This window comes from Triturus cristatus, chromosome 6 (assembly GCF_964204655.1).
Source record: "Triturus cristatus chromosome 6, aTriCri1.1, whole genome shotgun sequence".
In the NCBI taxonomy this organism is placed as follows: Eukaryota; Metazoa; Chordata; class Amphibia; order Caudata; family Salamandridae; genus Triturus; species Triturus cristatus.
The window spans coordinates 760,602,639-760,627,914 of NC_140589.1; the positions used below are offsets into that span (position 1 = coordinate 760,602,639).

Consider the following 25,276-nt stretch of genomic DNA (forward strand, 5'->3'; position numbering starts at 1 on the left):
AATGTATTTAGTTGGAAATGTTTTATTAATTTTATCTTCCTGATAAATTTGAACGCATCAATCCTGGTCAGATTATATGAAAAACGATTTTTAGGACAGTAGGAGAGACCCAATGATAAAAGTTGGGTTTCAGCCTTGGATAAAACAATGTCTGTAAGATTGATGACTGTATTGTATAATTGTCACAATTTATTTTTTCCAGTTCCTTCGTGCATTCCCTCTCGAGGTAGTTTTTGCAGTGTTTGACCCGCCTCTCCCTCCTGCGTTTGTTGACTGTTCTCCTTGCGCATACTGAGGTTTGTGGGGGTGCAAGGTGTACCGCCGGTCCTCGCTGACAAAATTCAGTTCCTCTGCTAATGTAAAGTTGATAGGGCCTGATGCGGAAAACTCTGATGTGCTAGGTTGACCATCTTCAGATTCGCTACTTTATGTGAGAGAGACTGAGTCAGAGTCCCCTTCATTTACCCTGACTTCACTTCTAGCGAGTCTGTGTTTACTTGTTAAGCTCCCACTGGTAAGTGCTTGTCTTTTGTAATTATCGTATTTACGCGCAAACGTAAAAATTCTGCCAGTGGCGTAATCATTTTGATCACGTGTGAATTTGAAAATTTTCTGTTCCTTAATTGTTTCTTCATATTTTTTGATGCATAATTCTATATCACTTTTTCCTTTATTAATTAAATCTGTTTGTCCTGTAGCATCCAGTAAGCCATTGATGCGGTCAATTTTTTACTAAGAGAGCATTGCGGTCGATTCCTGCATATTTGATTAAAATATGGATCATGTTCATGGATGCCTGTATCTTGTAACATTGGAGGATTCGGGTTTTCAAATGTAGGCGCAATGAGCACACACAAAACTCTTGGAACACGATTAGCATCTCTATATTTTTCTAATGATTTTTTCTCCCACCATTTTTCAACAGTTTCTCTAATGTTTTTGGTAAAGATTTGACATCATTGTTTCTCGTTTCTGTAACAGGAGTTCTGTGCTCAGTTGTTACTTTAGGTAAATTCTGGAACAGGGCCTCCGCCACTGATTCCCTTACACGAATGGCATCGTTGGAAAACATTATGGATAAAGATTACTATTAATTGAACCTGCTTCTCCAAATGGGTATACAGGAGAATCCCAGTTCATATTTGGAAAGTCTTGGGAGAGGAGCTCAGCGTGTCATGCTGCTTGGGCTAAACGCCGTTGACCCTTTACAACAAAACTCTTCCTATTCTATAAAGTTGCTTGAGGAGTTTTACACTATTGTTGTCAATGCGATGCCATTATTTTAAACTTCACCATCATTCTGCACGTCACGCCTCTTTCACTTATTGTGTGAGCACCTGAATTCTATTGTTGTGGAAATAAATGTTTCACATGAACTGACTTATGTCCCTATGTACATTATTAATTTTTTTGCTCCTTTAGAATAATTAATCTTCAACTCTCTAACCATAAGTGCTCTCCTTAGGATCACTTTATTATTGGACCTTTTGGCCACACCCGAACCATTGTTTTTTACCTCATATTTCACGCCAGGTTCACGTATTGGGGTACCCTTGTTTTTCTTAAAACTCATCAATATTAAATGGCTATTTCTATGTCGACTCCCCAAAATGACACATTCAGACCTGGATAAAGTGCAAATACAAACGACTATTATTCATCTAACTCCCTATGCTTTTTCTTTTCCTATACGCCTCTGAGAACATAAAAAGTGAGTATCTCATTGTATTTTCTTATTTTATGTAACCACATGTGGTATCCTGATATGGGTTGACGGCCAAGAGGACACATGCCCTCTAGATGTGGACATTCATATCTTCTTCTGAATTAAGGCCATGGGGGATCTTCGTATTCAACATAACTATATACCTTGACTCTAACTGTCTGAGCTTTAATTCTCGGTTCCCCCCTCTCCTGTTCTACGGGACTGAGTCAATCATAAAATTAAAAAGCTTGTTCGTATCCCCCCATGGACCTCATTCATATGTCTTGCAACAGGGAAGGTCCTGTCTTTATTCTTTACATCCCTGAAATCCCTGAAATGCTGGAGGATTCTCACATGCACCATGTGTATTGTCCTTCCCACGTACTGTTTAGGGCACATGCATTGAAGGATATATATCTTACATGATCACTTTTGAAATTAAAAACGCGAGGAATCTTCCATGGTCTATTTAACAAAGGTGATTGAATTTCTTTCTTATTTACACCATGTTGGCAGGCCTTACACTTCTGGCATTTGTTAAAGCCCGTAGTGGCTTTTAGCCACCCTTCAGTTTCTACCACCTCAGGGCTGCCCACTACTAGTTGTTGTCTCATAGATTTCGCCCTCTTGAATGTCAGAAGTGGTCTGCGTGAAACATTACTGCCTAATATAGGATCATTCCTCACTTCATGCAATCTCTCACTTTGACATGATAGGCATTGTATCCCATGATTATTCTAATGTCATCCTTCTTCTTACTGTTCTTGGTCCCTCCTACTGTTTCCGGGAATAAAAGTGATGCTTTAGAAATTCCCTCCACCTTATAAAGTGCTTGGGTCAGGACCTGATTGCTGTACCCTCTCTCCATAAATTTCTGAGATAGTTCGGTCTGGTCAACTCTCAAGGAAGACAGCTCACTACAATTTCTCTTCATGCGGAGATGCTCCGCATAAGGAATGCTTTGTTTAAGTTTCTGCTGGTGAAAACTATCAGAATGTAGAATAGAATTCCCTGCCATCGGTTTTCTGTGTGTACGTGTATGTACTTTCTCATTGTTAATAAATACTTCCAAGTAACACACCTGGGACTCACTGATGGTACTTGTAAATTTCAAATTAAAGGAGTTCTCATTTAAGGCAGACTCAAACCTATCGGCTGTCTCACGTGGGCCTTTCCAAAGAATAAATAAATAGTCTATGAATCGTGACCAGACCACTATGTTCTCATTCCATTTAGCTGCATACTTGAGCACCTGCTCCTCCCACTAGCCCATGTGAAGATTCGCATATCTGGGGGCGAAGAAGGCGCCCATGGCCATGCCTCTCACTTGTCTGTATGTGTCTCTACCAAACAAGAAGAAGTTGTTCTCGAGGCATAATCTGGCCATTTCAAGTATCATTTCTAAGTGTTGGTATAGATTTATCGGTCTAGTGTTGGGAAGTGTCTCATGGCCCTGAGCCCATTTTCATGAGAGATACTTGTGTATAGCGAAGCTGCATCAAGTGTAATTAAAAGGTATGTTTTGTCCCAAGTTAGATTGTGTCTCTTCCTTAAAACATTTTTGTATCCTGAATGTAGGAAGGGAGACCCTTTCCTAGATCTTGTAAGAAGTAATCTATGTACTGGAAGGATGTTTAAAGAAAACTGCCTATAGCTGATATTATAGGCCTTTACAGGGGAGTTGGCTAGATCCTTATGCACTTTGGGGATCAAGTACAATATTTGTATGATAGGATCATCCACTTTCAAATACTGATATTCTTCCTTTGTGATAAGGCCGATTCCTCTCCACCTTACTAGATCTTTGTGGTATTTGTTTTTAACTTCAATTAGATTACTCTGTGGGACCCTTTGGTAACACTTGGTGTCTTTCAATTGTGATTTTGCTTCATTGTTGTACATGCTTAAGGGCCACAAGACTACATTGCCACCCTTGTCCGACTGGCGGACTTCAATATCATTCCTTGATTTTATTTTGTCCATTACTTTGGAATAATCTCTTTCTCTTTGTTTGGTGCCTTTAAAGAATTCCTCACTAGATTACAAGGATAATGATTTTAATTCCATAATGACCTGATCTGAAAATACATTAATCGAATCCCTTGGCAGGTTCGGAATAAAAGTGGACTTTTGTCTAAAGGGTGTTGCGACGCTCCCATAAATGTTCAGTCCTAAAAGATCTCCAGTCTCCTTTCAAGATGTAATTGGACCGATATCATCATCTCCCCTCTCCAATTGTTCCAAGTCACGTAGTACATTTAGATCTCCCACAAACAAAATTCAAGGTGACAGGCTCAAAAGTGTGCTGTTGCACTCCCCTTACATTTGCTTGATTGTGAAAGAATTTTTTCAATTTTAATTTTCTTATAAATTTGTAGAAGTCAATCCGCGTTTGGCCATAATTAAAGTTTGTTCTCGTACAGAAAGACAGACCCAATGATAGCATTCTAATCTCTTCCTCTGTTAAAACCAAATCGGATAGATTAATAACCGTAGTTGCAGATTCAATCATTTGCATTGCCTGTTCTCTTTGGTCTTGGCTCCTGAACGGAGTTCCAAGACTACTCCTTCTTCTTTTCGTTGCCTCGATTGCCTTTTCCTCTTCTTTGGAATCTTGGTCTGATGTTTATAGTCCTGTCCAGCCCTAAAAAACGCATCTCTTCGACAACTGAGGGGGGTTTCTCCAGACTTTCACTATTACTCGGATGCCCCGATCCATCTTCCTGATCCGTATCCAGCTCAGAACTAAATTCTGAGCTGGTTTCAGTCATTATTCTCTTCCCTTTATTGTCCGGGCCAGCATTATCCGATCGCATTTGACGACGCAGAATGTCGAAGCATCACACAAATGTATAAATCTGACCTCTTTGGTAATCAATTCTGTCAATTGTGAACTTGATCGCCTTCTTCTCACTAATCGATTGTTCGTGGTTGTTCAACTTGACTTTCAATTATTTCTCAAATTTTAATACTACATCCGGTTTGGCTAAATTGTTAATCTCTTGCTGTAAAAGTTTAATCTCATTCAAGATTTTCTCTCTATCCCTTTTAGCAAACTTAATTAAGATTTTGATAATGTTTTGAGAAGATTTAGTACTGTTGTTGGCCCACTCCTGCAACATTTCAGGGTCCGGATTTTCAAAGGTGGGGGCAATCAAGATTCGTAGGCCTCGAGGCACTCTTCCCACCTTTAAAAATTTCTCTAATGACTTGCATTCACACTACTTTGATACTAACGTTTTCCTCAGTTTTTCCAATCTACGCATTTTCACTTGCACATTCATTTCTGGTGGTACTGCAACCTTTTTTTTAAAAAAAATTCTTTTTATTTGCATTTTCAGCAACAAACCAAACACAATACACTGCAGTGTAAATGTAACATGAGATTGACAGCACAGCTCCCCACCAAGCCAACAGTATCAATATTACAACTGGGTGCCAACCCGTCATTGTTCAGTAAATCTCGTACGGCCCTTCCACCTCCGCCCACAGCCAACTCGCACCTCTCCCACACCACAGTCGATGACCTCAGCACCCCAGGGTGTAACTGGGTCTCGATTCCTTCCGGCCACCAGCAGCGTGAAGCACTGTTTCATAATGCTTGAATCGCAGTGTGAGTCAACCAGTGTGTAAAGGGTTCCCATATGTCCTTCGGCCACGAGCGCACTGGTAGGAGCTCCCCGTATAGAGTGAGTTGCGTCTGGCAGTGTACTACGCTTTTAATCCATTCCCTAATGTTAGGCGATGTAACAGCTCCCCAGTGCATCGCAACCTGCCGTTTGGCAAGCAGAATGAGTATGGCCGGCAGCTTACGGTGTTTAGGCTTGACCATTTGTAAGATCCCTAGTAATGTAGTCTGCGGAGTGCATGGGATCAGTAGGCCGGTAATGTCACGCACCAGCTCCACCACCCTTACCCAGAAAGAGGCCAGCGCGGGACATTCCCACGCCATATGTAAAAATGTAGCTCTGCGTGCGTTACAGCGCCAGTAGTTGTCTGCATCCCTCAATCCCATGCGGTGAAGCCGACTAGGCGTGCGGTATATCATGTGTATGTATTTAAAATGTATCAGTCGGAGACGATAATTAGGGGAAAGGGTCTCAAGCAGTCTACAGCACATATCCCAGTGGTCGTCAGTGATTTCGGTTCCCAATTCCGTATCCCACATGCCGCGCGCTGTCGGCACCACAATCGGAGAAGTGTTTTGCATGCAGCTGTATAACCGGGACACAAGTTTACGTCCCGACTCCACCTTGAGCACATTCTCCAAGGCCATCAAGTCCGGCGGCGGCGCCGGGAATGTAGGAAATAGCTTCTGACATGTATGTCGCAGCTGATAATAGAGCAGTGTATCAATCATCGTCGGTGTCTCCGCACCGCACAATTGTTCCAGCGTGAGGAAGGTTTCGCCCGGGAAGAGGTCCCCCCCAGTTCTAAGGCCGTGTGATGTTGCGCATTCCCCAGTTTTCATGTTTTGCAGCGGGGGCCACATGGGGTTCCCGCGCAGGGGCACCGATTTGGCATAGAGATGGTCCAACTTTGCTCGGCGACGCAGCCCATCCCAGGCCCATTTAAGCGCGTGCACAGTGTCAATGTCTTTGCACCTCCGCTTGTGCGGTGCGTACAGCGCAATGTTGAGCGGCAGCGGGGCAGCCCTATCCATCTCTATCGCCACATGTGGCTGGAAAGGCGTAGGGTGCACCCAGTAGTGCAAGAACTGCGCCTGTGCGCAGTAGGCGTATAACGTGAAATCCGGTGCTGCCAGGCCACCCTGCCTCTGCGGGAGAGAGAGGGTCTCCCAGGCCACTCTCGGCTGCCCCCCACCCCACGCCAATTCTATCATCCGCGAACGCACTTGGTTCAGGAAATGTGTAGTTAGGGGCAGCGGGATGTTAACGAATAAATAAAGGAGCTTGGGTAGGATAACCATTTTTGCCACCGCTATTCGTCCTGCTAGCGAAAGGGGCAAGTGTTTCCAGCGGCCAACCTTTTCCTCTACCCATGTAAGGGCACGCCCATAATTTTCTGCCCACAATTCCTGCATGTCAGTGCTAATCCATATCCCCAGATATCGCACTGGGCCAGTCGCCCATTTCAACGGGCAGTCCGGAGTGAAGCGGGCGTCCCAGTCGTCAAGGGCAGAATTACCGATTTCTCCCAGTTTATAGTCACCCCTGATAGCAGGCCATAGTTCATCAACTCTCTCGTCATGGGGGAGAGATTTACATGAGGATCGACCACATAGAGTGTGATGTCATCCGCGTACATAAACGGTCAGAGCCTGGGAAGAGAACCCGATGCCTCTAGCCGCAAGGTGTTGCCTAATACGGGCCGCCAGTGGTTCGGTGGCGATCGCAAATAGCAGGGGTGACAGGGGGCAGCCCTGTCTAGTACCCCTTCTAACGGCAAAGGGCTCAGATATGAGCCCGTTCACTCGCACTCGGGCAGTGATGGTAGTGTAGAGTAACCTAATGTAGCGAATAAAAGCCTCACTCACCCCCAGGCGCTGAAGTAAAGGAAACAGGAATCCCCATTCCAGGGAGTCGAACGCTTTCGTGGCGTCCAGTAGCACAGCTGCGGCCTTCACGTGCGGGGCTAAATGGTGTAACACCCCAAAGAGGGTACGAAGGTTGTGAGATGTGGATCGACCCGGCACAAATCCCGACTGATCTGGGCGTATCATGAGTGGCAGTACCGGCTGTAGCCGCGTTGCGAGCATTTTGGCGAAAATTTTCGCGTCAGTGTTGATTAAGGATAGTGGCCGGTATGAGTCGCACTTCTCGGCATCTTTATCTGGTTTTAAGAGTGCGATTACGACGGCCTCTCTCATTGACGCTGGGAGTATGCCCGCCTCCACAGATTCAGCACATACGGCCAACAGCCTGGGGGCCAGGAGTTCAGCATAGTCCTTATAGAACTGCGCTGGCAGGCCATCCGGTCCCGGCGCCTTTCCGGCTGCCAAGGATCCTATTGCTTCCTTGACATTGTCTACCTCAAAGGGTCGATCGAAATATCCCTTTTGGTACGCATTGAACCAGATCAGCTGCACCGAGTCCAGGTATTCAGACAAGTCCTCCAGTGGGGGCCCTCCCCGGGAACGGTACAAGTCTTTATAAAATGTCCGAAAAGTTCCCAGGATTTCTGGAGGAGTGCAGACAAGGTTACCGTGCGGCGTCTCGACTGATGGGATGTAGGAGGAGCTCCTTTGCGAACGTAGCAAATGGGCGAGCGTTTTGCCCGGGCGATCCCCCTCACCATATCGGCGGGCCGCAACGTGTTTGTGTAGAAATTTGAGTTCCCTATCCGCCTCGGTCTGGTATTCTGTAAGTTTAGTGCGCGTCTCCGCTAGGGTGTTCGCCGAGGGGTCAGAGCAGTACTGCACCTCCAGAGCATGCAGACGGTCCTCCAGCCCCTTGAGCGTGTTTCTTATACCCTTCAGCACTCTGGCTTGCCCCGCAATGCAGTGGCCTCTTATAACCACCTTAAATGCGTCCCATAGAGTGCCCATAGATGAAACCGAGTTAGTGTTAAGGTCGAAATAGTCGAGGATGGGCTGATGTATTTCTTCGCGAAATACCTGATCTAGTAATGCCTGCGGCGGCAGTCTCCACGTGAAAGGTGTAATGTACGGCTAGGGGACCTGTAGCAGCAGCTCAACCGGGGTGTGGTCAGAGAGGGTGCGTGCCCTGTGATGAACCTCGGCTACCCAGGCATGAATATGCGGGGTTAACAGCCAAAAATCCAGTCTGGACCAGGCCTTCCTGTGTGGGGTGAAGCAGGTTCCCTCCCTCAACGCGGGGTGTAATATCCGCGTCGAGTAAAGTGTAGTCTTCCATTAGGCCTTGGAGAAGGCCCGCCGCGTGTGGGTGATGTGTGCGTGCGGCCCCCTCTCTATCTAGTTCCAACGAAAGAACCACATTAAAATCTCCGCCCCAAATATATGCCCCTTCGCCCATTGATTGCGCCTTAAGCCAAACCTGCCGGAAAAATCCTGGGTCGTCTGAGTTAGGACCATAGGTGTTGATGAGAATTACCTGCAGGTGAAATAATTTCCCCAACAGTATTATGTATCGCCCCTCGGAGTCGGCGTGCACATTCAGCGTCCGCCAGGGCAGGCCCCTCCGAATCAAGACAGCCACTCCCCGGGAATAGTTAGAGTAGCCGGAAGTGTGTACCTCACCTCATCTGGTGTGCCTGAGCCTGTCCCCAGCTCCCTGCAGGAGGTGGGTCTCTTGTAAGAGACAGATGTCTATATGGTGCCTGGTCAAGTGTGCATGAGTCAGTCGGATCTTGCGGTGATCATTTAGACCGCGAATATTCCATGTCAGGCAGCGCAGCGCGCTCAGAGATGTGTGTGTATATGGGTCCTAAGCAACGGTGTGTCTGTTTGCGGTACAAGAGGTGGGGCGCGTGGCGAGAACCCTAGCGCAGCATGTCTTGCATTCAATAGCCGCGTATTCATGGCAGGGGGCATCACCGCTCCATCAATCAGTTGTGGAAAAGAGTGCTGCAGTACATCAATACAAAGCAACAAACAATATTCCCCCCCACCTCCCACTCCAACCCCCCAATCAGGTTGAGATTCGTCACCCCCCCCAAACAGTCCCAACAAAAACTTTCCTGTAACAGTAGCATGGGAATCATCCCCTCGAGGGCGTGGGGTCACCGGCACACTCCCCTGTCTGTAAGTGACAGGGTGGCCGAACATTTCTGCCTTCAACATGTCACAATTCGATTGAGTTCAGCAGGACATGCCCCGCGCAGCACCCAATGCAGTATTGGTATTCGGTCACTGAGCGAAACTGGGGTCCGCCCCGTGGCCAATCGTCCCCGGCAGCCCAGTCCCGCGCCCGCTGCCCACCCCAGGCCCCAAGGCAACTCTAAGAATGTAAATTGCGTATGCCAAACATCAAATCCGCAGGGCGGCATGCAGCGCTTCAGACGGCCACAGTCCTCGTTTCCGTATGCTTGACTATTCAATGTCACTTAGCTGGCCAGACGGGGGGTCCCTTGGCCATCGCGCGTCTCCCGGTGCGATCGTTCTGTCTGCCTTGCAAATTTTTGCGCCTCCTTCGCCTCCGTGAAGATCACCGGCTTCCCCTTGATCTGAACCCTCAATTTGGCAGGGTACAACATGGCATACTTGGTCCCCACTTTCTGGAAGATCTTTTTGGCCGGCATGAACTCGCGCTGTGCAGACTGCACAGCTTGCGTAAAATCAGGGTATAAGGAGATAGCCATATTTTGGAAGGTGAGTTCGCAGCCATATTTTGGAAGGTGAGTTCGCCTTTTTCACGGGATAACCTCAAGATCGTATCTCTGTCCCTGTAATTTAGAACTCTGGCAAGGATCGGGCGAGGCGGCACTCCCGGCACTGGGCGCGGGCCCAGCGTTCGATGCCCGCGCTCGACCAGGAACATGGCCGACCGGTCCGGCCCAAACAAGTCACGAAACATGCCCTCTACGAAGTGCTCCATATTACCAATATTTGTGGATTCCGCAATCCCAATAATGCGTATGTTATTTCTACGGGAGCGGGCTTCCAAATCCTCGTTGCGCCCACGTATTACTTCCAGGACTTTATCCATACGCAACAGTTTTTCTCGGGTGTCAGCGTGGCCCTCCTCGCATTCAGCAATCCGCGTCTCCGCTGCCGCCAGTCGCTCCTCGTGTTGATCAACATTGTGCGATATACCATCAATACGCTGAGCCATGGAGTCCAATTTAGTGTCTATTTCTTTGAGGCAGCCTTTGAGGTCGCGAAACATACTCCTGATATCGTCCTCTGGCGTGGGATCCATCTGTGTTTCAGGAACCACTGTCTGAGACACCCGTTCCACCTCAGCGTTCCGGGCAGTTCGTCGCTCGAAATGTAGCTTCTGCTGCTTGGCATCCGATTTCCCCATTTTTGTTCAGGGGAGACACCTCGGGGGGTACCGGGGGGGGGGGGGGGGCGCCGATCGGCCACTCCAGCGTGTAGCCCTTGTTCAATTTGGTGCGTCTTGCATGTGTCCGAGTGGCGCCCGTCTCGGGTCGCCCCCACAACCCCCGCCGGGAAGATAGTCCTTTGCAATCCGATCAAGCCCGGCAAGTCACCAGCACGCACTGGCCGCAGACATGTGGCAGCGTCGTCGCTCTAGCTGGGTGCGCAGCGGCAGAACAGAATCCGGGCGCACAGACCGGGCAGGGCACTCCAATCTCGCACCGCAGCCACCTCGCCGCAACACCTGCCTTCAATCTGCTGCCCCTCCAGGATAGGCACAGTCTTATTCATGCAGTCAGGCGCCAGACATAACCAGGCTCCAATCGGCTTTCTCCTCCAAGGCCCAGCAGTCATTCCTCCCCATGTTGGCATGTGCGGCAGCGATGGCAGCGAGTCAGGGCGCTCCTCCACTCCCCAGACCCCAGCAGCGCGCAGCGCGCACCGTCACCTGTTGTTTACGCCGCCAGTGCTTGCCTGCAGGTGGACAGCCAGCCGGACGGTCTGCTTCAGCAATCTAGCCTCGTACGGTGGGCCAGTCCCGCCCCTGCGATTCCTCGCGGCCGTGCAGCTCCGCTCGCCGGGTCACAGGCCCGCGACCGGGGACTCAAGTAGCGCACCCGTCCGCCCGGCGTGTTGGGCGCAGGCCGCTGGTACAGCAAGGGTCACAGCGGCCGATCGCCGCCGCCGATTTCAGCCGCGAAAGCTTCCGCCGGGTCCTCAGCGCGTAGGCACTCTCCGCTTCAGATTTGTTGTTGGGATAAAGAGGCTTGTGACGGATGGGTGTCTGGATTGTGCGTTCGGCCGGCGGAGCCCCGTTACTCGGCGGCCATCTTGCGGCTCGGCCACGCCCCCCGGTGGTACTGCAACCTTCACCGCAAATCGATTTGACCCACTCGTGCTTGCCATATTCTCATCAAACACCACATCCGCCGCCTCCTCCCTCTCCTTAATCCAATTTTCCATTGTGTAACGCTGCTGTATGTTATTAGCTTTTCGCTCAGTTTCTCAAACTGTAGTGCAAACCAAGTCATACCGGTTTTGTTTTCCCCAATCTCAAATAAACTTTCCACCGGGTCGGGGAAAGCTTACCTGCTGGCAGGCGTCCTCCGACGCTCCGTTCACAGGGGCTCTTCGCCGCCCCCTTAATATATATATATATTTGCCAGTTTATAGTTATGACGTAGTATCCATAGGAAAAGCGTTTTTTGATTCGCCAATATCTTTGGTGTCGTTTGATGAATCTTCGTGAAATTTTTTAAGCTAATGGGGCGTTCAGGTCAGCTGCTGTGTTGAGAGTTTTGGGGTGATTCGTCAAGCGGGGACCGAGAAAAATGGGGGGTCCCAAAAACGTTTTCTCCATGTTAATATCAATAGGAAACTTTAGACACGGCTACCGCCCGAACTGCTGAACGGAATTATCCCAAATTTGGTAAAAAGGTAGCTCTTGATTCAGAAAACACTCTTTTTGTTAAATGGTGTAAATCCGTTCAGTAGTTCCTGAGAAATGTAACCCTCCCGATCTCGTGCCTGCAATCTGATTGGCTGCCAACACTTCAAACCAGGAAGTGGTGGCAACCTACTTGAGATTTGGTTGAACCGAGTCACAAGAAAAATGGTAAAAAAAATGTGAAAAGAGGGTGTCAGGGTACAAACACCCTGACCTCCTAGGCCAGCTCGGGGGTTTCCATAGCGACCCCATGGCCCAAAATAGCATTTTTTAGAAAACATTTTGGCTTGGTTTGTGTTGGATCCGCGAATCTGGCCGAAAGGTTTTGAAAAAATGAAGCGTAGGCTCCTGCGCTTCGGTTTCTTTAAGCCCCCGGGTGGGCCAGGTCCCGGGGGCTATCAAAAATAATGATGCGGGTGCCCGCAGCGGCGGGGACCGCCACCTTCCCGGGGCTATATGTACAAAAATGCGTGGGAGGGGCTCCTGCCAACCCCACACAGCACCGGGGACCGCTACCTCCCCGGGGCTATTTGAAAGATGGGAATGGGGGCCGCGCGGCCCCTTTCCTTGAGCCGTTAATGGCCCTGGGGACCGCCAGAGCTGGCTCCAGCCATGTCCCAGGGTGCCCACCCCGGGACATTGCTGTTTGGTATGGCATGGTGGGAGCACTGCTCCCGCCATGCAATAGCAAACTCTGCTTCGCTTCATGGAAGCGAGAGCATTGAAAATGCTCTCGCTTCTATTAAGCGAAGCAGAATTGCTTTTGGGCAGAGGGAGCAATGCTGACTCCCCCAGGAGGTGGGGAGCTGGCAGGGACTGCGGGGGCCTTGAGGCCCCCCGAGGTCCTCAACAAGTTGGCCAATCCCCAGGGGATGGGGTCCTCGGGGCCAAAAATGGCCGGGGGGAGAGGGGCCACTCGGCCTCCATCCCTTAAAAAAAAGTTTTTTAAGAAATTGTCGGAGCCTCAGGGGATGGGTTCCCTGGGGGCCAATATTTAATTAATGTCTCCTTTCTCCACTACTCTGCAGACGTGCTGTTGGTTGGGGGATGAAGTCCCCTTCGATGTGGAGGGTCCTTAGGGGCCAACTAGCCCACCTGTTACCTCCAGTAAGCCACACACAGTGAGACTGCTGAGAGGTGGTCGGAGGCCATGCCCATTTTTACACCATTCTGCAACCACGCCTCTTGACGCACTACTGGTGGGGTGATGAGTCCCCCTTGTGTCCTGAGGACCTCAGGACTGAAGTTGACTTCATCCCCCCAAGCAGAAGTGCGCCAGGAGGTGCTTTTGCAGAGTGGTGGAGAAAGGTGGGATAGGCTTGGGCTTTGTAGTCACTCCGGTGGGCCTGAAGAATGACTCCCTTCGGGGCGTCGGCAAAGGAAGCACTGCAACTTCGCCCACCGTTATGATCCAGGGTCCGGCCCCATTCTGACCCGAGGCAGTCCTCACCCGCATCAGATCCACTGATAGAATGGTGGCAGGCATGGCTGGGTCAGCGTCGGGTGTCGGCAGTGGCAAAGCTGGATTCACAAAGGAAAATGGCAGAATCTTATGTGAGGCAGTAGCAGTTTACAAATGTTGACCAAATGGACTAGGGATTCATGTGTCCTGTTCTTCCAGGTCACCCAGAGAGCTGTTGAAGTACCATTGCCATTCGGAAAGTACCTGGCTTATCACCGTCCATAAGGTGTGTTTTAAAGTGTCAGGCTGCACTTGTTTTGCCTTCTGGCAATAAGCCAAGAATTTTGCCTTTAAGAACAGCTGCTTGGAAGTCAAATAAATTATAGGCAGACTTGGGCATGAGTTGTACACTCCAGTAGGTCATAACTGTTTCTAAAACTGGTTACTTGGGCTCTTTCTAGCTAGTTAGTCAGTTTGCTATGAAAGGTAGTGCTCCATATGCTATAGTGGGTAGTAATTTGCTAGCCATAACCTTTAATAGAGCTTGTAGGTAAGGATGCACAATCAACCTTTTTAATTTGCAAATGGCCCACATCAATGAGTTGGCTGGTGCCTGCTAGGTATGTGCCCTGTTGTTCAACCCCAGCTATCCAGCCAAATCCCCAAATACTTGTAAGAGGCCACCTTCTTGATTGTACTACCTTGGATGGACCATGCTCCCCTTTTCATTAACTTGCAACTGGTGATTATGACTTTCGTCTTCGCTATATTAATCAATAGGTTGTTAGCTTCGCAGTACTTGGACAGGAAACCCAAAAGTCTCTGTAGCCCAATCTGGGCCTGATCAAGAAGCACAGTGTCGTCTGCATGCTACAGCTTCTGTATTCTAAAGCCCACTATCTTTGGTAGAAATGCCCTTGCTTCTTCCAGATATTTCTTTAGATCGGGGAGATATAGGTTGAACAGTAGGGGGCAACCGGGCCCTTGTTGGTTGGTATTTAATTAGATGTTAACCAGCTGGAGTGCACCTTTATTTTTACCCAAGTACCCGAATACAGTGTTATAATGGTCCTTAGTAGTGGAGATGGAATGCCCCATTTATGCAATTTGGACCACAATTTCCGTCTTGATACAATAGCGTATCAAGAGGGAAGGTTGTATCATGTTGTAAAGTCTATGAATCCTGTATGCAGTGATTTATTTTTCGTCGCCATTCCATCCTCTGTCAGATGCATGATGCAGAGCAGGTTGTCCTTTATGTGGCAGCCCTTTTGAAAGCCTATGTGGAAGGGTGGAACCAGCTTTTCTGTGTGCCCATTTTTCCATTTCCTGGTTTAGAATGCTTGCATAGAACTTTTCCTTGCATGTCAAAGACGGCAATCAACCTGAAATTCTCTGGGCTTGTGTGGTCCGCTTTCTTATAGGTGGGTACTAAGAAGGATCCCCTCCAACCGTCTAAGATTGAGGCACCAAAGCTATAAGATTGGCAAACTGGGGACATAACCTCTGCCCATATTTTGGGCGCTATTTAAATATTGCTGAGGGGGATGCCATTTGGCCTAGGGGTGCCATTTATGTGCAGGGCGGCGATCACCTTTTCCACATGACTCGTTGCTATTTCCACTGTGTTGGCCTTTTCATCGCTAGAAGCTGTTACGAGCATACAATTGTTTGATGATGGATTATTATATAGGAGGTTGATATGTGTTTACCAATGAGCTGGGGAGAATTAGGAACTTCTGAAAGAGATTTAACTGTTGCAATGCTATTTATCCATAATCAAAATGTTCTTTGCTCCTTTGATTTGATTATCTCATGAGATTGTGCCCATCTGTTAACCTCTTCCACCTTTTTACTGGACTACATCAGCTTCCTATAAGTCGTTCCTAAACAGTTGACTCTGCTTTTTGCGATCAAGTTGTCACCTTTTGTTCCGACACTGTACTCTGAGGGCTTTATTCAGTTTTGATTTTGAATTACTTATTCCCTTGTGGAGCTTTACTAGGTGTGCCATGCTCTTTTCCTGCTTGTTGTTTCTTTTCTTGTCCTGCTTATTACTGGCCTCTTCAGCCTCCTGGAGAACGATAGCCAGGGCTTTCCATTGGATCTTCACTAAATGGTTGCCTTCTGAACTCCTCTAGGAACTGCTCCAGTGTGGTCCTCTTGGTTCTCCACGAGCCATCAAATTTTCCCAATGGGTTCCAAATCCTCTTGATTGCCGATGTAGTTTAATTTAGGGTGGCGAGTGCCCCAGAAAGTCACTTCACATTTCAATATTGCGTGGTCGCTGACCAATGATGGATACACCTCAAAATTGCTTATTTGATGGAAATGGGCAATTGATGCCCACATATAATCAAGCATGGCCATCCTGTTGGGAAATGTGTATAGGCATCTGGGAAAAGTAACTCCAACCTGCCGTTCCAGAGACATAGCCCCAGGTGGTTTAAGGCAGTGCTCATTTCCTTGCCATGCTTTTCAGATCTTTGAATTTGCATGTGTAATTCAGGGATATTCCAGATTTGATTGCCAATCTCCTGCCATGTATTGCTTGCCCCGTGTTCATTATGCTGTCCTTGATGTTGCACATAATTAGCCATATTGACTCTGAATTTACAGTTGAAGAGGGAGTAGGTCTCACCAAAATAGTTCCCTGTCCCTTGTATGTGCCTCTGGCAAGAGGTACAATGTTTAACCTACCTCATGTTGTGAAGATGGTGGCAAACCCATGCTGTCTGCAACTCAGCTAGCATCTCCTTCCTTGCCCAGCCTGTCTAAAAACCATAGGCAGAAAACTTTCCTTGTGGATTTCTGAGCAATTAGAAGCAGCGTACAAATGTACCCATGCCCTTCATAAATTAATCATGAAAAAGCCATCCTTGAGCAAATTATGCGGTCTCTGAGGTAGCCAGCTCTGACAATATAGGGCCATCTCTTAAAAGAACCGAGCTACATCACTGATAGGTGTTTGCACAACTGGCATTTCATAAAAAGCTAATTTTCGTCAGATCTTAGCCTGAGTGTATCGAGGGAGCCACCTGGGTGCATATTTCTTTTGTGGCTTTTGCGGTTTCAAAATGTTAGTCATTGGTTGATGTTATTTATGAACGCTAAAAAATCCAATGATTAACCTAACTAGGTCTCTAGGATCTATTGATCCCCTTGTTAGAATCTTAAGCAAATATACCAGTAAACATCAGCATTTGTGGCTCAATCTCGGGTGTCCCAGTTACTTTTCCATCTACTGCAGATCTTGGGCTCTACTCCCAACTTCATTGTCAAGAGGTTTTGTTACATAGCTTGCCATATGTCTTGTCTCGATTTGCAAATTCCTGGACCTCTGCTGTCCCTCCTCAGAACTGTCAGAGGTATAGTCATTAGTAGTCTTAGGAATCTTTATCCTGGTTGTCTTACCTGAAGTCACTTGCCACTTTTATGTCTGCACTGGATTGTTCTTGCTCCTAGTTGGAAAATAATTCCCTATAAAGTACAGCACTAGCTATAAAAGTCTTTTTGAGCTTATCAGTTGTTTCATCTTCGTCTTGCAACTTTCTAATTATTTTGTCCTAAGTGACCATCCTTGTGGCCGAGGTGGCTTTTTCTGTCTGATTGAGGGGTCAGTGGGACCATAAAGAGTAAATTTTTTGTAATTGCCGCCAAACATGCTTCATTGCTGCTGAAACTGCACTACATAATGATCTGTATACAGCCTCATCAATAGTCTTGATAATATCCTCATTCACAGCTTAAACCGTCTCTTGTCCCTCCAGGTAGTGCTCCCACCCAACTAATGGTGGGCTGCCGTCTCTGGCTGCCTCAAGGCCATGCCTCAGGGCACAGTCTTCTAAAGAAATGAAAATCACTACCCTCCTGCAATTTACCAAGGGGTATTGATGCATGAGCAGGGATTATCCCGTGGAAATGGGAGCCGCCAAAGCATTGTGTGGCCGTTACTCGAACATCTTCCAAAAACTGAGGTTTGGTGTACAGAGGAAGAAGGGTATTTGTTTTCCCTGATGTAAGCAGGATCCCAGACCACCCCCCCCCCCCCCCTCCAAAAAAAAAAAAAAGAGTGGTTGGTGGTGAGGTGTGATACTTCTGGAAAAGCTCAGTTATGTGCAGAGTAAGAGCTTAAGCTTTCATATATCTATCCGATTTTTTGGATGGTAAGTGAGTACACTGTTGGGATGTAGGGTCAAGCAAATCAAGCAAATAATTTAAGTATGGGGCTATTTGGCAGCTTAATGATCTAAATAGATTCATCGAGCTGGAATTATATTTAGCCCCATCATTAACATACATTTTTGAGTTGATAATCTCGCTCTCCCCACTCCATTTCAAGACCCTTCTCCTTTCCTTCTTTCCCCCATAATTGAATTTGGAGTATGGTTAATATAATTTTGAAATCCTAATTTTAGAGTCACGTTCCCAGTGATGCTACTTTTGTAAAGGGGCCGCTAGATAAGTGTGGGCTATCATTTCTTTTTGTTTTGTAATAAACACATTTTAAACACAGATAAACACAATAAGCTTTAAGTTTTGTATGTCCTCAGCATGGGATGTAAATGTGACTGGGAGTCAGTATTCGGATGGATTTTGCCTCTGACTATAGAAGGAAAAGGACAATTGGCGTGATATTTTTGTATGTTGCAATCCAGCACCAGATATTTAAATTTAGTAATGACTGATCTTTTTAAAAATGAAAGGAGCTATTGCTGCTTACCATAGTGTTGTTTCCTTGCCACCTCTTCAAAGAAGTTAACATTGCATAGCTAAAAGGTATACAATCTCCCATTTCCATCTCTCGTAATTTGACCTTTACGACTTTCATACAGAGCTGCAGATGAGTCTTTTCTGGGGTTTTGCTCATTTGTACTCTTTTCTGTTCGGTATTTGTGTAAGGATTTCCTTTACTGTTTCTGTTTTTAATATCACAATAAAACATCCACTTTGTTAGAATAAGAAAGCCTCCTGTCTCTTGCGTCCAAATTGACAACAAAAATGAAAAAGGATACAGGAATATTGCTGAATGTCTAATGTATATTTTTTCTCATCCTTGTCCAAGGTAGGAATGAAATCCTGGCTAGCTTATGCCCTCAAGTGTTTGGTATGTTTGTGGTGAAGCTGGCTGTGAGCATGGTGTTGGCCGGAGGTGTGCAGAGGATTGATGCTGCAGGAACACGAGTTAGAGGTTAGTAATCCATGGTACTTTTTAAATTGTCGTTCATGGTATAAATTTAAAGATTATCTCTGTTAACCACTTCATCAACTTTATTGGTGCTCAAGATATTTCTAATTTTTGTTAAAACTTAAATCTTAAATGCAAACGATACAATTATAGACATGCATCAAAATTATGAGTAGTATAAAAAAGAATAACATTTACAACATATTTAGCCCTCAGTCTGACTATGCGGTAACATTGTTGCTGGGGAGCAGAGATTGGGTTTGCTCATTATGGCTCCATTCTGTGAGCTCTGCATCGCCAACCTCTCTCCTTTCTGCATCCGCAGTGGTATCATCGTAATGTCTGAGGGCTAAACTGCTCCTGCCCTGACTGACATGATTCAAGAAGCCTGTGGGGCTGTTCGCAGCGAGTGATACCACTGCAGCCCAGGGTTGATTCATTTTCTGATTACCGCTTTGCATATATGAGCAGCTTAGCATTGAAACCTGAGAAAAGTTGCATCCACGCAAGGCATTTCTGATGCCATTTGTCTCACGTGACAACCGGGGATAACGGGAGGCTTGAAACACCCCATACCTCTTGCCCAACAACTAGGCTCCTGACACTAACTATTTGTATATTTCAGTATGTAATATACTGATTGTCGCCCAGATTTCACTTGTACCTGACTTTGTTTGCACCTCATCATTGTGTATCAGCGACCCAAGGGGAATAATTAGAGCTCCAATACACTCTACATTTCCCACAGTAATTAAAACACCCAACTCCCACGGTAGCTTGACCGCTGTACACCCAAGAGAAGATTTCTCTCTGATCACTAGCCACCTACTTTAGTCGAGGCAATGCCTCTGCATCCATCTTTTCTCCAGGAATCTCCATCAATTAATGCAGGGACACAATGCACCCATACTGTGGCAACTTACATATGTGATACATGTCTACTGTCGGTTGTCATATTATATGGATTGTAATGATATATATAGGTTGAACATTCTGAAGTGGTGACCGTTTGAGAGTGCAGATCTACTGTCCTGGCCATCTCAAAGGAAGGAGCTCCTGTTGTATATGTATACCCTGTTAAAATTGAATAAGTGTGTGTTTATTTATACAAGATTCACTGGAATACATTTATCTATATGTAATACACTGGTGATGATTTGTGGTAGAACAACAGGAGTGCTGGATGGTTTCTCGCGTCCAAGTCACAGACTTTCAGCCACCACTCTTGTAGATAGCAGAGAAGCTGAATTGATCACGGAGGCATTATATGTGTGATGTTAAGTACTTTTATTTTTAAATAAATTTTAAAGCACAGCATAACCACGGAGGCGGTGTGGCATACAACGGCAATAGCTGTTCATATTATTTCATCACGCTACTGTATATTTTACAGGAATAACATAAAGCCATTTTGGATTTGTGTATCGCTAATGTGACATCTCCTGCCTAGACTGTGACTACAGTCATCACGCTACCACAAGACTGTTGTGTGGCCATTTTGAATAACCTTTTATATAGAGACTGTAATTGCATCGTCTTTATGCTACCTCCAACCTAACGTAGCACTTTTACCAATAAGTCCTTTAGTTTTGACTACCCTTACTTGAGCAAATTGTGATCATTCTTATGGGCCACAGCATTGTTTGATCTATATTGCTATGAGCTTTAGGTTTCAAAACCATCTTTAATTTCGTGGATCTCTCTCCTGGATCATCATTTCTCTTATCTAGTGCTTTACAAGACAATGGTGCCTACTTTCATTATTTTCCTCAGTATTATGCCTGTGTGAGATTTAAATTACACCGTCACAATTCATGTAATTTTGGGAATTTTGCATTATGCTTGTTGCACAAAATTCCAGAAATTACGGCAATTGCGCAAATAAGCACCATTTTTTACCATGAACTCACAGGAACAACACAACGCGTGTAGCTGTTGTTGGCAGTGCTTTTATTTAAATGCATGCACGCACCAAAATTGACGCAAAGATGCATTTCACTTTAAAATATAGCAAAAATTATGGATTTACATTTAAAATGTTTTTCAGAATTTTATCATAATTTCATGTTGGTATGCGAAAGCAAATTACACGAATTGCGAAAAGTCATAATAAATATCAATAGACTTCTGTGTCTACTTTAATTGCTTTAATTTACTGTTTTATTTCCTCTATATGCCCAGTTATGTTCTTCCACCTTAATTTCTGTCATCACTAGGCGAACCATCAGTGGAATAGAAAGTTGTATTGTTAGCATATGTTTAAGTTTTGGAAAGGGACTCATGTTCACTCGAAAGGAAATTATGCCTTCTGAAACATTGCCTTTGGCAGTTTGATTTGAAAGAGTTCAAGAATTTCCCTATTTTAGAAAGACCTGGCAACACTGATGTATATCAGTATGTTTCCAAACAAAGATTTGCATTAGGGAAAAACAATGTAGTTATGAAAAAGTATAAATTCTATTTAAGAAAGCAAGGGGTATAATAATCTATTGATAAATATGTATCTGTTCTATTATCCCTAGTATCTACTGGTAATTCTGAGCATATCAACTGCAAACCGGTATTAAGTGATCAAATTTGGATGAAAACCCATAACAAAAAAGTACAGTAGAGATTATGTGCCACTGGTGATATAACTCTTAATGTAGCTACTGACATAGCTAAAGGGATTGAACATTTTGTTCAAGGGATAAGAGATGACCCCAAATTAGGTGTTAGTACCATATCCAAGAAATGTTATGACGAATACCAGTATATGTGAGGAGAAAAAACTAACTTGTAATCTGCTACAAGTGTGGTAGTCAGACTCATTTAGGAAACTCCAAATTTTTCCTTGTTGATCAATAAATGTGTTCAAAATAAAAAACAAATCTTAATGATAGTACATAGGCACTGAGGAGGGTAAACTTAGCAGTGGAAGATGATGACAAAAATGTTGTCTGGGCAGTGTTGTGGTATTAATATACCTGTGTGGGGGATAGGAATGAAAATTGAAAAGATAGAAGTTTTCCTTCTTTGGTGATAAAAGTGGACAGTAAAGCTATTATTGTGTTTATATATACATGGGCTTGATTTGCCATTCAGGGAAGAGAAGTGGTTGATATAAATTGGGTGAATGAACCATTGCGCACGCCTAATGTCCCCCCTGGTGGATCACTTTGGATATTTCTAGTTTGATTTAGATATTTCTGGTGGGTATACCTGAGAGAAAGTGTATATTTCCGGCCATGGTCCAGTTTTGTTACACTGACCTCATCAAGAAGAGATGGGAATCAAATTGGACCTCAGAGCTAATCCTCCGGTTTTCATTTTAAATGCTACAGGTTAAAAAGTGATAGATCAAAACTCTTCTGTTACTCCAGAGTTGGATGAGTTTATGGCTGATTTGAAAGAACAGTTTGGTCCAGGATCCAGTGTGAAGCTGAGAAAATGTAAATGTTCTAACCTTTACATAATTTTTAAAAATACTGTACCTGTACCTGTAAAACACTGAGTAAGAAATGTACCTCTTGCATATACATTGAAGGAAATGTTGGTGGGCCTATATAACCAAAATATAATTGAACCCCTAAGTCTTAGCCATGAATATCACCAGTGGTAATCTCAATTAAAGTGTCAAGATCTGAGACTTTCTATAGACCTACGGAAACTTAATGAAGAAAGTTGGATGGACTCTCATTCATTCTCCAATTTACATGAAATGGTATTTAAATTGGTGTGGGTGGTGATGTGTTTTCTATTTCAAGTATATGATGACGTTTATCACACCAGATGGTATGTGATTTTTATTGTAGGATGCCTTATGGTTTGGCCAGTGCAGCTTCAGTTTCCCAAGATTAATGGAGAAGACCTTAGAAGGAATTCCAGGTCAATAGCCTTTCAGAAAAGTAATCTGATTTTTGAAAAAGGAAAAGGTCTTCTGGACCATGAGAGGAATTTATCTAAATTTTTTAAAGGCTCTTTGGAAAAGAGGTCTCACTATCGAAATGTAAATTTTGCAGTTAGGAATTAGAATACCTAGGGCACTTGATTAGTAACACTGGTATATAGCTTAAGCATTTTCATCTAGAAGTTCTACTAAAAGTACTTACGCTAACTACAAAAGAATAACTTGTGGCTTTCCATGGTTTGACGGAATTCTATTCTAAGTTCATTCAGAACTATGCAACGAAGGTGGAACCATTGAGGAGTCACATTGAGAAAGATTTTACTTTTATTTCAGGTAGGAGTCAGTGAGGCTTTTGTATTATTGAAGCATAAGAAACTTATGTGTCAATAATTGAAACAATATAACACTGAGAGACACAGAAAAACATTATTGACTTGTGTTGGGGAGCAGAGGATGACAGAATGGTTTTGTAGGATACAAAATGTATTCTGAAAACGAACCACAAACCTTAAGTTAACATGTTAATACCCAGAGGAAGAACTCTGACAGCTATGTTAGAAAAACGTGTGTATAATAGATAATGTTTCTGGTAAAAGTAATGTACGTGCTGATTGTATGTTTAAGGTACCTGCCATACGAAAAGGACCTAACACTAATGGATCCAAGAAATATTAGGTTGCCTTTACTTTTTCTGTGTGATTATGTTGGAGTAAAGTAGTTGAGGTGTTGGTGTGATATCGGTGGAGGTGTGGTCTAATGAAGAAGAAAAAGAGCGCATATTGGTGGAAGTGCAAAAGTATGGGAGAAAAGGTTCACCCGTCAAACGTGATATATTGGGTGAACTTGAGAGTTGGTAAAAAATTTGAGAACGGGCTACTGAAAATGGCCTTCAACTTAGAGTGGATAAAATCATTCCTCCTTTCAATATAAGATTGAAAACAATTTATTTTGCTCTTGTGGCTATATGTATGGGTTTTTTTCAGGCACCAGGAGACATTTGGATGAATACTTCTGGTGGCCTGATTTGGATGGAATGGTTGATAAACAGGTGAGATTGTGTAAACAATGTTATGGCAATGGCACAGTGATAAGTCAGCTACAACTATTGTTGTTAAGTCTAGTCCTGTAGAATTGTCTGAAGGTACAAGGAGGAAGTTGGGCATTGATATTCTTGGTTCGTTCTCTGTTGTCCTGAACAAGAGTCACATGGAACAGTAGTTATGGATTATTTTTCTAAATAGCTAGAAGTAAGAAGGGTTGGTGAAGTTACATTGGAGAACATTGTCGAATTTTTAGAGTTCTTTGCATTGATGGTATTCCAGAAGTCAATGTTTCAGACAATAGCTCACAATTTTTGAGCGCTCTGATTAAGGATTTCTTCAACAAATGTGGATGGAATAAGCATTGAAGGATCTCTGTATTTCACCCTGAAGTGAATAGTTAAGTTGAGAGATTCAACAGAGTAATAAGAGTCCATTCTGATAGGGGAAAAAGGGTGATATTATTTGGAGGAAAGATTTGCAAGCTATGCTAGTTAGTTTTAGGACTATGCCCAATTCATCTCCTCTTTAACTCCATTTGAACTCCTTTGGGGGTACAAGCATTGGTTTCAGATTTGTGCCTTGGTGGTTAAATGATAAGTGTGGAAGAGATTCCAAAATTGATGATCGCAGCATGAGGAATTCTGTACAAACGTATGAGCATCAGATGTGAGGAAGAGCGATTGGGTGCAATTAAAATGTGATACTGATTCCGGGAAAGCAACGGCATGATGATCTGATCCTGTGCAGGTTCTCAACATGTCCCAGAATACTGTGAGAGTATGTGATAATGCTGTAGGGAATGTAATAGGGTTTCACTGTGAAGGGAAAATTTAGAGGATGAGGTTCTACTGTCTGGGCCATAGTCCATCTCAGAAGGGGAGCACCGATTGTGTAACTTGTTAAACTTGAATAAACACATCTTTATTCATAGAAAAGTCACTGGAAAGCCATTATTGTTGTGTGTTACACATATGACGAGCACAAATACTTTTCACTGTACCCATCACCACCTTGTACAAATAAAACCTACCCACGGTTTATCTCTTTTTGTCACTAATCGGTAGGCAATACAGCCAAGTAATCCTACACTGCATTACCTTGTATCAGGTATTGCTGTTATGAATGAAAGGTTCAGCAATGTAAATCACTATTATCGATTACGGAGCTTCCCTAGTACTCCTGCCTCACCATAGTTGTCTGGCAGTTACCTGATATTCAGAGTATGAAGTGAAAGTCCAGTATCGGTAAAAGGTAATTGAGGCCATCACATAGTATGATACATTGTTTGCATGTGATGTTGTGGATGTACTGGATACTACTTCTGTCTACCACATCATTTACCAGCAATACAGGTGTTGAGTGCTTTACTGCGGCAACTAGAGTCTTAAGATGCATTAATGACTCTACATGCCAACTCCCTGGCTGTTCCATGTTTGGACATGCTACTGAACAAGGGAACAAGCATACAAGTCACCCGTTTGAAGTGGATCTTCACATCCCACTTCTGAATAACACTACGGAGATTACTGAATTGTGTGTGAGAACCCATTATTCTCTGACCTGCCTGCATTCTGCATCGTTGGACATTCCCTCTGAAGTTGCTGGAGCCACCTGTCACA

The 25,276-nt window shown here is 44.8% G+C and overlaps 1 protein-coding gene across 2 annotated transcripts in view; it reads left to right on the top strand.

Moving 5' to 3' along the window:
* Window positions 1-25,276, top strand: part of MCM9 (minichromosome maintenance 9 homologous recombination repair factor) — a 325,876-nt gene that overhangs the window by 102,760 nt on the left and 197,840 nt on the right. The window contains exon 6 of one of the 2 annotated variants that reach the window (XM_085611281.1): window positions 18,603-18,728. The exons of the other annotated variant lie outside the window; for it this stretch is intronic. Coding sequence (XP_085467407.1) covers window positions 18,603-18,728 — 126 coding nt within the window. The remainder of the gene's footprint in view (window positions 1-18,602; window positions 18,729-25,276) is intronic. 2 annotated transcript variants of the gene reach the window in all.